At 43.7% G+C, this 11,560-nt stretch overlaps 6 protein-coding genes across 6 annotated transcripts; 2 read left to right on the top strand and 4 right to left on the bottom strand.

Moving 5' to 3' along the window:
• Positions 1 to 901: 901 nt before the first annotated feature.
• CCR75_001383 (uncharacterized protein) lies at positions 902 to 2,855 on the top strand. Its single transcript, XM_067959487.1, has 4 exons — positions 902 to 1,522; positions 1,584 to 1,760; positions 1,813 to 2,223; positions 2,295 to 2,855. Exons 1-4 carry the CDS (start codon positions 1,370 to 1,372, stop codon positions 2,586 to 2,588), a joined length of 1,035 nt encoding a protein of 344 aa, XP_067814255.1. The 5' UTR covers positions 902 to 1,369; the 3' UTR covers positions 2,589 to 2,855.
• A 165-nt stretch (positions 2,856 to 3,020) lies between these two features.
• Positions 3,021 to 4,512, bottom strand: CCR75_001382 (uncharacterized protein). The gene is made up of 6 exons (XM_067959486.1): positions 4,338 to 4,512; positions 4,090 to 4,284; positions 3,738 to 4,028; positions 3,543 to 3,681; positions 3,370 to 3,476; positions 3,021 to 3,300 (listed from the first exon to the last, which is right to left on the bottom strand). The coding sequence occupies exons 1-6, from the start codon at positions 4,494 to 4,496 to the stop codon at positions 3,157 to 3,159; spliced, it is 1,035 nt and encodes a 344-aa protein (XP_067814256.1). The 5' UTR covers positions 4,497 to 4,512; the 3' UTR covers positions 3,021 to 3,156.
• A 249-nt stretch (positions 4,513 to 4,761) lies between these two features.
• Positions 4,762 to 7,366, top strand: CCR75_001379 (uncharacterized protein). Its single transcript, XM_067959483.1, has 4 exons — positions 4,762 to 5,724; positions 5,788 to 5,912; positions 5,972 to 6,119; positions 6,158 to 7,366. Exons 1-4 carry the CDS (start codon positions 5,536 to 5,538, stop codon positions 6,251 to 6,253), a joined length of 558 nt encoding a protein of 185 aa, XP_067814227.1. The 5' UTR covers positions 4,762 to 5,535; the 3' UTR covers positions 6,254 to 7,366.
• CCR75_001381 (uncharacterized protein) lies at positions 5,148 to 5,471 on the bottom strand (the record flags this gene model as incomplete). Its single annotated transcript, XM_067959485.1, has 1 exon — positions 5,148 to 5,471. The coding sequence occupies one exon, from the start codon at positions 5,469 to 5,471 to the stop codon at positions 5,148 to 5,150; it is 324 nt and encodes a 107-aa protein (XP_067814234.1).
• On the bottom strand, positions 6,750 to 7,097 carry CCR75_001380 (uncharacterized protein; the record flags this gene model as incomplete). The annotated part of the gene is made up of 1 exon (XM_067959484.1): positions 6,750 to 7,097. The coding sequence occupies one exon, from the start codon at positions 7,095 to 7,097 to the stop codon at positions 6,750 to 6,752; it is 348 nt and encodes a 115-aa protein (XP_067814235.1).
• An 848-nt stretch (positions 7,367 to 8,214) lies between the features above and the next one.
• CCR75_001378 (uncharacterized protein) lies at positions 8,215 to 9,555 on the bottom strand (the record flags this gene model as incomplete). Its single annotated transcript, XM_067959482.1, has 2 exons — positions 9,252 to 9,555; positions 8,215 to 9,173 (listed from the first exon to the last, which is right to left on the bottom strand). Exons 1-2 carry the CDS (start codon positions 9,379 to 9,381, stop codon positions 8,215 to 8,217), a joined length of 1,089 nt encoding a protein of 362 aa, XP_067814226.1. The 5' UTR covers positions 9,382 to 9,555.
• Positions 9,556 to 11,560: the final 2,005 nt, after the last annotated feature.

The raw sequence follows: 11,560 nt of genomic DNA, 5'->3' as shown, positions 1-11,560 counted from the left end.
TCACCCCGCATGAATTGTTCCTTCATGCGATGGAATTTAAAATGATGGATCTGACCAATCAAAAACATTTTAAAAATTAAGTGGTCATTTAGCGACCACTCCATCTAATGACATTCAGAGTGATTGTCGTTTAAGGGAGGGGTGATGTAACGGGGTGTATCGTTACATGAAATTAAGACTTAAAGGTTGTTAATTAATATATTATCTAAAAGGTAGATAATATTTGGAGGATATTACTTTATATAATAATATCCTGAATTCTTATCCATAAACAGGTATAGACCATTATGTCTATATATTCCGCAGACTAATCAGCTGTAGAAGTAATTAAAGAGAGTTACAAGATAAGATAGAAAAGAATTCATTTACATGTTTAGTATTAGTTTATAGTTAAGTCAGCATTTAAAAAGATAGATTAAGAGACACTTAACTATATTAATACAGTTTTCATTTTACACTCTTAAGTTAATTTGTCTTAAGAGAAGTCTTCCTCTATACGTACAGTGTACGTCACCTAACGAAAGGCACCACTCACAACTGAAGCAGTGTGAAGTGCACTTGTACTGAAACAGTACAAGTCGCAGTGCCCCGTTACAATTTTACAACCGACAACTATACCGTTATGAGCGGTAAGCTATTAAGGTTCTAACCTCGAAGAGGAAATGAAGCGAATGTTGTCGGTGTCAATAGCCTGATGCAGGAGGGTGTAATGGGGCACACATCGGTTGAAGAACCGTTGTTGTGATACATTTACTTTATGAGTGAAATATCCTTTTCTCCTATTCTAATATAGTTAATTACTTAAATCCTATTAATTTTGAGTATCAAATGTGGCCGCCGCCAGATATAAATCTGGCGGCCAAAATCTATTTTTAAATTAGTTAGGTAAGGTTTTTAAATTAAATATTTTAAAATAAAGTGCAATTCCCGCCTACCTAAGGCTTGCGCATTGATCTAATGTATACTAGGATTTATTAAGCTTAAATAGCTTGTACGACTCTAAGTTGTTGAACCGATTAGTCCTATAAAACTAAGAGACTCTCTGAGGCTAAAGTCTCCCTCTGACTTTAGAAGCGATGTAGCTCCTATACAACAGCGAAGTCGACTCATTATAGTCTACAATGAGCGACGCATCTACATCTCACTTTGTATTCGGGATGAATCATTGTGTCCAGTTGATAGTGCGACAGCAGCAGCTGTCGGCGTTGCATCCGAAAGACTAGTCGACGGCGGCGTATTATCGCGGCGTGTTGGATTGGAAGGGTGCAAAAATGTTTTTAATATATAAAAATTTGCTCGTAAAATATATGAATGACGCATAACACCAGTTTTAACAACTTTGACGCGTTGTGAAAAGCACGCCGCAACCATGAGTACGCCCGACTCGTCCATGGGCTTCCTTACGCAAATGTTCATTGTTTCGCCGGCCATTTCGTGGATTCTTAAACCTGGCCGCTACTCGAAGCGTCGTGGTTTCATCTACTCTGTCGCCTTCCTCGTGGCCATCACTGCCATCACTATCGTGCGTGGATGAAGTTACTACTAAATACTGCTACTAACATTCGCTATTGATCACTTCGCAGGGAAGCGATCTGTACTCCCAGGAGGGAAATTTTTATCACGTTATTGGCGTTGACCGTGATGCTTCATATGCTGATATTAAGCGCGCCTTCCGCCAGCGCTCCGTGGAGCTTCATCCAGACAAGAATCCGTCACCCTCTGCGACGGAAGACTTTAATCGTCTCCGAATGGCTTTTGACGTATGTATCTTGGGCTTACTCGTTAATCATTGTACTAACGTATCACATCTAGGTTCTTGGAGATGGCCACAAGCGCTCGCTTTACGATTTATTTGGGGAAGAAGCTGTAACAAAGGAGCTATGGACGCTGCAGATCGAGACGATTGCAGGTTCCATCACATTTTACGTCTGCTGGGCTGTAATCACGTTTGTCTTAACACTAAGTGATAAGTCTCGAGAAGTTCGTGCGTGGTCGTTTGCTGCCGGCGTCCTGTCCTTCGTCATGGAACTGAATTTAATCTACGGCAGGGGACGTCTGCCTCCGTATTTCTTTCCCAGGATGACAGTGCATGATTTCATCATAATTCTGCACACAATCTTTCCACCGTTTTTGAACGGATGCCGTGCCATTGGAGTGTATTTTCACCACGATTTTGCCCGTGAAAATTTCGCGCTGAGTGTTGAGCTTTTGAAAAGTAATCAGGTTTGTCTTCTTTGGTTTGATCTTTTTAAAAAAACCGAGATGTCATTATTTTTGCGGCAATAATTATGTAGGCAATTCTATTAAACATACGCCAGCTACAAGGAGAAGTTGCCTCCTCTTCTCGTCGTCGGTTGGAGGTCATGAAAGATGAATCTGTTCCTGCTGCTGTTAAAAAGCGCTTGAAAGTAGATAGCCGTTCTTCGTTAACGAGGATAGCAGACCCTCTTGCAGATGACGTGGCTGTGACTGAAGCATTGCGCGACATTGTAGCTCCCAAATCAGAGGTACAGGAAGGTGGTGTCGGCATACCTCGATGGGTGTGGGGGATCGGCCTCTTTCTTGCGTTCAATTACTTCACGGGTTAATAGAAAACGCGTCATGCTATAGAAAAGAGATCAAGCGGCTGAAACCAATGCTGATTGTAGCTGACGAGGTGTACGCAATACAATAGGAGTAATAGCTATCTTGAGCTTTGAGAGCTTCTGCATCTACTGCGACTCGTGTTTATAAATTTACGTGTTGCGTCGAATTTTTGTAGCGGATGATAGACCAATGTTTTTAAGAACAAGAGTTTTCTTCAGCTCTAAGTTTTTTTTTTTAATTAAACAAAAAAATACTTAAGCTATAACAAAGGCGATTGTTGTGCATAAATGAAGAAAAATTTCATACTGCGACAGGCACCACTTGCAGTTTTAATTTCACGGCTTCGCAGAAAGAACTAGACGCTTTGCGACACCTTGTCATGTTTTCCACTTGCTGAAAAATACTAAAAACGCTTAAAAGCGAAAACTTATCAATGGCGCTACGATTATTTTATTATTATTTATAGGTAACAGGAGGCTAGTGATAAGTATGACGCTTTGGCCTTCCAACATTCTCCGGTCCGCTGTATTTCACATTTGATATTTTCTGGTTTTGCACTAGTGAATCACTTCAGGCTAATTTATTTGTAAGCCATGGCAGCTTCTCCAAATCCACGTTGCCACCAGACAAAACGATGCCCACATTGATAATATCTGGAGGTAGCTTGTGCATGAGCACAGCTGCTGTCGCCACGGCGCCGCTAGGCTCCACAACCTACAAAAATGCACGAGTAAACTGTGACTAAGAATTAGCACAAAAGTATGCAGCGGCAACGCCACTAACGAGCTTCATGCGCTCCCAAATCAACTTCATGGCCATAATAATCTCATCATCCGAAACAAGAACGATTTCGTCCACAAAGTCGCGCACAATCGGCCAATTGTTAGAGCCTTTGAAATGATGGCAAATAATGTAAGATAACGACAAGATGCACCACTACTGCTTTCATCCCGCACCTAAAACCGTCCGAAGCCCATCAGCCACTGTTTTCACAGGACTAGTATGGCCAATCAATTCACGCTTTTGGAAGGAGTTGTAGGCGTCAGCTGCACCATCAGGCTCTACCGCAAAGATCTTAATACTAGGCTGAAGAGACTGGAATATAAATCCATGAGCTGTTCAGTTGCTCTAAAAAATTCAACAATATATACCTTTGCGGCCATGGCGATACCTGAGCAAAGACCGGCACCTCCAATTGGAACAACGATTGCGTCTAATTCGACTCCATACTCCTGCTTCGCTTGATCTAGCAATTCCAATGCGATCGTGCCTTGGCCACTCATGACATCCGAATCGTTTGAAGGATGAACGAAATGAGCACCAGTGGCCTTAACAACATCGTTTGCAGTTCTCGAACGGGCTTCGTTAGTTGGCTCACACAATATAATGTCAGCTCCGTAGCCACGAACCGCACTTTGCTTCACACTCGGCGAATTCTCAGGCTTTATGGCAAAATTCATCTTAGCTTCTCTTTTAAAATAAACGATATATTGGTCATGTTACCATCACGATAATTGCTTTGCAATTTGCATCTTTGGCTGCAAGACTCAACGCCTGAGCGTGATTACCGCTCGAGTGCGTTACGAACGTCGTATCTTTCAAGTCGGTCACTTTTTCCGTTTCATCAAGCAAAAAATTTTTCACTGCGTTTAGTGCACCGCGATACTTGAATGCCCCGACTTTTTGAAAGTTCTCACACTGCTGACAACAATGTTGACAAATTTATACTCAAGAAAAAAAGCGTCTGATACCTTGAAGAACAAACGCTTTGAAGGCCAATTGTCCCCCGTAGCAATCTTGTCAAGCGCGTGGCACGTGAGTACAGGCGTGCGATGTGCCAAACCATTGATTTGTTCAGCGGCGGCAAGCACGCTGGCCAGCGAAATAGCGTATTCGGTAGTCGAACTCATCAAACTAAATAATTTTGATTATTACAGGAAGTTTTGCATTTCAGAAGGAATACGAGAAACGCTTTCTACAAAATTTTACATTTAAATTCTGATCACAGAGTACCCGCAACATTTCGAAGATAGTTTTGAACTATCCACCGCATACAATTTCGTCTTGCAACAATATTCAACTAGATTCACAGAAAATCTGAAGCGAGACTCGGTTTTTGTTGGTCTCAAGAAGGTTTATTAGACAACAAAGCTAGAAAAAATGGCATATACTCCATAAGGCGCCAAACTAAATTTAATAGTACTAAGAGCTCTCTTGGCATCGCAATAACTTTAAATATTAAATAAATGTGACTCTAATTTGCTGCAAATTTTACTACTGTGACCCGTTTCCTATAAAGTTTCTTGCGTGCCGTTCAATTCATTTCGCGGCGCTTTTATGAGGCGTGTATTCGCTGTGTTTCGTCTCGCAAACTCTTGAGTTATCGCCATTTGCTTTGTGTTTTTTGGTCTACTCCAATTGCTCGATCAACCTGCTCCACAAACATATGCTTCGAACTTCTTGAGCAGCTCTAGCAACGAAGTAAAATGTACAGGTATTGGCTACCTTATTATTTTCTTCGAAACCAGCGAATACAACAGAACGACGCCCTCCCTTTCCCTTCAGCTGCTTTCCGTCACCTTGTTCTCATCCTGCTCGTCTTTCCATTTTCCACCACGTTGTCGCCTATTCTTTCGTAGAACGTCCGCGTACAGCGAGTGTGCAAATAGCCCTGAAAGCAACCCCAAGACGCAGGCAGAGCGCAGGCTGCCCGCAAAACGCGTCGCCAAAAGTGCCGCCACGGCTCCCCCAGAAAATTTAACTCCATTTTCCATAGTGGGTACACATTCTAAAACGCGATTCGCGACGGAGGTAGCCAGCGATGTAAGCGTCGAGGGCATCGCCAAGCGGCGAGTAACCTTAGTTTGTTTTTTGTTCTGCTCCATTATTAAATTAATTGAAATTAGATTCCTAGTTAATTTTGTTTAAGAAATTCCTTTAACATTTAGCATGGCAACACAAAGGACTGGGAAGAATGAATGCCCGCATTACTCTCGGCGCTGCCACGTGTTGGCCGAGTGCTGTAGAAGCTGGGTCGGTTGCCGTCTCTGTCACGACGCGCTGCTCGGCGACGACCACGTGATTGACCGCTACGCTATCAAATTAATGCGATGCGACCTGTGCCAAACTGTGCAGCCCGTATGGCAGCATACCCTATATCACTCTACCGAATGATTTTTTACTGTTGTACTTACGGCTTAGATTGCGCAAGAATGCATTTATTGTCACGAAAACATGGCCGCATACTTCTGTCACTTCTGCAACTTGCTTGATGATAATGGACTGGAGAGAAAAGTTTTTCACTGCACGCAGTGTGGCATCTGCCGGTACATTCAACATGAATTTAAAATGTCATCAATGTTTTGTTGATTATTTAATTGCGTAGCGTTGGTGGCCGTGAGAATTTTTATCATTGCGTCACGTGCTGTGGATGCTACCCGCACTCACTTAAGGGCAAGCACAATTGTCTGGAAGGTTCCATGCATCGGGAGTGTCCAATTTGTTTTGATGTGAGTACTCGGTTAAGAATTAAGGTATATCTAAGTCTTTTTGATGAACGGAATTGTCAAAGGTGGCTTTTGATTCGCTGGAAAGCGTCAATGTGCTGGTTTGTGGCCATGTCATGCACTCGAGCTGCTTTGAGGCATATGTTAAGCAGCATCGGTAACAACTGTCATGGGCATTATTATTTAGCGATTGGTTTTATTGGAATTTGCTATGTTTAGCAACCAGACGTGTCCAATCTGTCGGACGTTAATTATTACTGAGAAATAAACTGATGACTTAACTAAGATTATGGCGAAGAAGACGACAGCGATGAAAGCTCAAGCAGTAGCAGGTGAGAATGAAAACGGGGGTGGCGTTGACAGCGATGAAAGTTCTAGTTGTAATGGTCTAGAGGATGGGGCGGTGGTGGCGACAACAGCAACATAAGACTGAAATTATGAGGTAGCATCCGTCCATTAAGCTCTAGCGAAAATTACGAAAGTGTTGTGTATAATATATTTCGCCTAGGCGACTTTAATTTGTTTCATTTACTTGTCACAACAATACTCGACGAGAAACGCATTATTGAACACGGACATTTTTGGTCTTGCTGAAGCCGCGTGCTAACTTCAACCAGCATTAAATTGTTTGCTTCCTGGAAGCTCGGGCCAGGTCACCTAACGATAGCGCCCTGAAAACAAACGCGCTGATTGACTGTAAAGTGCTGCTGACTTGCAATCGAGCGAGCAATACCCCGCATAATGATTACCGGCCACAAAGTTGCGCGCGCACATACCGCACCGATCATATTCGGCGCTGCTTTCGCTTAAGGCCTTCTGTCGGCCCTCAAGCTCTTCATGGCTTACAACTGTCGCGGCGAAGGAGCTACAGAGCTCAGAACGGGTAGTTGAGAGTTTGCTGGCCCCCGCAAGAGCCACGGGCTGCAACTGCTCGGCCTCTCGCCGCTTCTTGTCGCGTACATCGAGTTTGCGCAAGAGTTTTCGGGTCGTGTCGCGCAGTCCCATCTTAATGAGGTAAATTCAAGAGTACTACAATGGATCTGCCTTGGCGTTGGGATAGCCGGGCGCGTCTAAGCAATTGGCTAAGGTGCAAAGCCGTGATGGCCCGTGAAAAAGGAAAGGTGCGACTGAGGCTTTCCAGCTCGCGCAATTTATTGGGATCAGTCAACGAAGTGCTTACGATATTTATTGGAACTCCAATGGTTTTGACCGTTATATACTCATGAAATTAGGGTAAGCATGACACATGTTAATAGAGCTTTTTAAAGACCTAATTTTGCTATCCGAGCTTGTAGCTCCAATATAAATAAATGTCACAGCACTGTGCGGCCACATTATCGGGAGTGAAGCTAGAGCGCGCAACCAGGAAGCCAAGCATCGGCAAACATGTGTCAGGATGATATTGCTCATACGAAGCTCTACTTTTTAATTCGACAGCGGTCATCCTTATTTGTTGTATGTCGCCGCAGGACTCTTATCGAGGATAAAGCAGATGCGGAAAAAAATTATCAGCTTTTAAGTGAATTGATTTCAGGAACACTCTTAACGCATTAAATAGCCGACTGCTTCTGGCCTCAAATGCACTCGCACGTATGTTTGTAGCAGCTTACAACGGATCGCGCCAGATTATCAGTTCTTTGTAGAAAGAAAAGCCGTGAGCATGTTTCATGAAGAAAACAATTGCGGCAAGACCAGCGCATACAATGTCTGAAATAGTACATTAAAGCGCTTGCTTTGATATCACAATTGCGGCCAGCAAAGTCAGCGTCATCGGAGGCTATTGCTGATTTTACCTGCTTGTATCGGTAAGATGACACTATGTAAATAACAATATATGATTGCCACTGGCAATAAAATAGTGTGAATGAAACAAGTTATGGTTAAAGTGGAATAACAAACATAACTTCCTATGGGTACATAGACGAGTTCCACACTCTGATAAAACCAAAGCTCAAAACTTAGCGAAAAAAAAAACATCAAATTTTAAAAACTTATGCTATATGCCCGACACAGTGCTGCCGTGAGAGCAAATTAAATCAGTCGCCGTGAACAATTTCACGTGCTTGTGCAGCACTTGCTTGGCAAAAATATAAGTAAGCTGGAAATTCGCCACCGTCCAACTTTAGTCAAACACATCGTCAAGCGCTTCACCTAGCAGCATGCCACCAAGAACACCAGCACCGATTCCCATCGCCATTTGTCCTCCACTCATGCCGCCGCTACGACTACTTCCACCACCAAATTTGCCGCTATGGCCTCCACCACCAAATTTACTGCTTAGGCCTCCACCACCAAATTTACTGCTAAGGCCTCCACCTCCGTGACCTTGTGAGGAACCGTGGTGAGATTGGCCGTACGAGGCTGCACTATACGCATTCATACCGGGAGGTCCTGTTGCATAAGCCACTGGGACGGGAGGTGGGTAGCCGTAAGCCGGTTGCTGAGGAGGAGGTGGGTAGTAATCCGGCTGCTGTGCATACTGTGGTGGAGGTGGCTGCGCGTAATACGGCGGCGGCATAGGTTGCGAATACTGCTGAGGGGGCTGCTGATAATAGGACTGCTGAGGGTGCGCTGGAGCGGAAGCATTTGATGCAACAGCACCTGATTTTGAGGGCATGGATGCAGCGGGGTAAGCATTGGAAGCTGGATAGGCACTTGGCGTTGGATACGCATTGGGCGCCGGATAGGCGCCGGATGCTGGATAAGGATTAGGCCCTGGGTATGCGCTGGCAGCAGGATACTGCTGCACGTCTGTGTAACTCGTTTGCTGCGGGTACGGATAGGCGGACTGTTGAAGAGCGTTAGTAGTGGAAGCAATGGCGGCACGTGCTGCCTGCATTCCCGGGCCCCTTAACTGTACACGAAGATTAATTTCGCCCGCGCTTTTAGAGCCGTTCTTGAGCGGGTACCATTGATCAACGACGCTTCCGTTACTATTGGTAAACATGCTCACGGGCAGACGGCAGTCTCCAATAAGCGTGCTTGACGTAAAATTTTTGTCTTTCACTTCGATGAAGAGCTCGTCTAGCTGCGGGTCTACGACAGAGAGAACAAAGACTTCATTCCACACGGGTGTCTTATCTAAAAAAGATGAATTCAAGCACTTTAATAATTAGAAACGACGTTGCACTTTTAAAAGAAATCTGATGGGATACCTACGTCCGTTATCGTGGACTCGCGTCTTAAACGACTTGCCGCGCAGCTTTATTGTGCAGAATGGGTCCTGCTTGCCAAATGTCTGCTTGATGAGCAAGTTGCGCGCTGAGCATGCGCGTACGTGGAGCTCCATCGACGTGAACGGAGCAATTAGAATTTACGGACTTGATTTTTCGTAAATGCAGTTGTAGCAAGAATTACCTTACAGACAAAAACACGACGAGAGAACCTCTGGATTTTACCTTTTCATTCATATCCGTTACGTAACTATTTTCGTTTTAAACATTAAACGTACTCAATCAAGGTTTTAGCTTAATATTTCGAACATTCATACTCGCCAACATTATTTCCATTTTTCATTCTTGGCATGAAGAAAAATCGCACGAAGACTTTATGCACAACAAATATTTCCATTAAAGAGCTCCGAGAAATGATTGATGTAACTTACATAAATAATTATATTATTTTTGAGATCCGAATTCTTCGCTATCCACTACAAAGAAACCATTGTGCAACAATTTGTCATGAAATTTTTAGAACCCTTAGGCCACATACAGCATGCATCGATTTGGCAATGACACGCTTAGGCTGAATCCCAAGCTTTAATAAAGGAAAATTCCACGCACAAGAGAATAGCAAAGACAGCATTAACGTACCTTGTAGGTGGGCGTTTCTAGGCGACCTTGCACTTCAACGCACACATGTAACGGAGTATTTTTCGCTAGTACCACTTCAGCAATAGCTGTAACGGGGAACCTTTGCTAGTGCTGACAACAGTGGTAGTCAGCTTACACTGATTACAGTGAAGGTAGATTCCCTCGATTTCCTTAACGTACACGACGTGCAGAGGAACGTTCTAAGTAGCTAATAAGGCTTAGCTACTAAAGGTAAATTCTACGGCTTTTGTGTAACGGGGCACCTTTCACTAGCACGATAAGTACTAGTTGAAATAACGGGGCACTACGACTTGTACTGCTTCAGTACAAGTCCACTTCGCACTGCTTCAGTTGCGAGTGGTGCCTTACGTCACTTCACGTACACTAGTACGTGCAAAGGAAGACTTCTCTTTAAGACAACTACCTTTAAGAGGGTTAAATGAAAATTGTATTAATATAATTAAGTTTCTGCTTCTTTCTATCTGTCAATGCTAACTTAATTATAATCAATACTAAACATGCAGTTGAAATCTTATCTGTCTCTCTCTTTTTGCTTACGTTTACAGCTGATTAGTCTGCCGGTTAAATAGATATAACGGCTTATACCTAATTATGGATAAGATTTCCGAGCATTACTATATAAAGTAATATTCTCCAAATATTATCAACCTTTTATATAATATATTAATTAAAAACCTTAAGTGTTAATTTCATGTAACGATACACCCCGTTACATCACCCCTCCCTTGAACGACAATCACTCTGACTGTCATTGGATGGAGTGGTCACTATGTGACCACTTAATTTGAAAATGATGTTGATAGGTCAGAACCATCATTTTGATTTCCATCGCATGAAGAAAAATTATGCGGCGGAGTCTTCGGCTGCGGTTCATGCAGCCGCGGGTGACGCACTAATGTCTCTTGCGGCAGACGTTTTGTCTGCTGTAGTATCTTTTCACTAGATGTTGCGGGTGCACGTGGTGGTTTACCACGTGAATTTATTCGACCCCTCTTTGGAGGTCGACTACGAATGCGAGTCGGACGATATGGCCGACTCGGGGAGAGTAGATTAGTCGCCTCATAGACGTCAGGCGGCTGACTATGAGCCTTCGAAATAAAGGGTTCATTCTGATAGACGAGATAATGGTCTGTATGGCTCCGACGATGAGGATGATTCCTCATCGCCCGTCCCGTCTCCCGTACGGTCACCTGCTCCTGTTTCTGTGCAAGGTGATGACGATGGCGTAAGCTATCGTAAAAAAGGTTCATGTGGTACCCCTACTTTAGTGGGTACCACTCAGGGGAGTGAAGACAATAAAATGTCTCACCTCGCCCGTGAAAAGAAGCCGTGGCTTTTGTCCGAACGGCTTATCAATAGCTTGTCTGGAGAGACTACTCCTCACAATAAATATCCCTTATTTATTGCGACAAAGCTACATGGCCTTGATCCCAGCGCGAAGAACTTTCGCGCTGAGAAAGAATTTTATCTCGATCCTTTTTTCAAGCATCGATGGTATAGTGGCAACAAAAAGCGAGATAAAGTCTCGCTTATGCAAGCCTGGAGCGCGTTCATTCGCAATGTCAAAGACATTGGACGCGAAGCCTGGCTTCAAATACTTAACGCGATTCGCGTAAAGTTTGTAAAACGAACTCC

Source organism: Bremia lactucae, linkage group LG9 (genome assembly GCF_004359215.1).
Source record: "Bremia lactucae strain SF5 linkage group LG9, whole genome shotgun sequence".
Lineage (NCBI taxonomy): Eukaryota > Oomycota > Peronosporomycetes > Peronosporales > Peronosporaceae > Bremia > Bremia lactucae.
The sequence above is the reverse complement of the archived record's forward strand: the minus strand, read 5'-3'. Positions and strand labels throughout refer to the sequence as shown.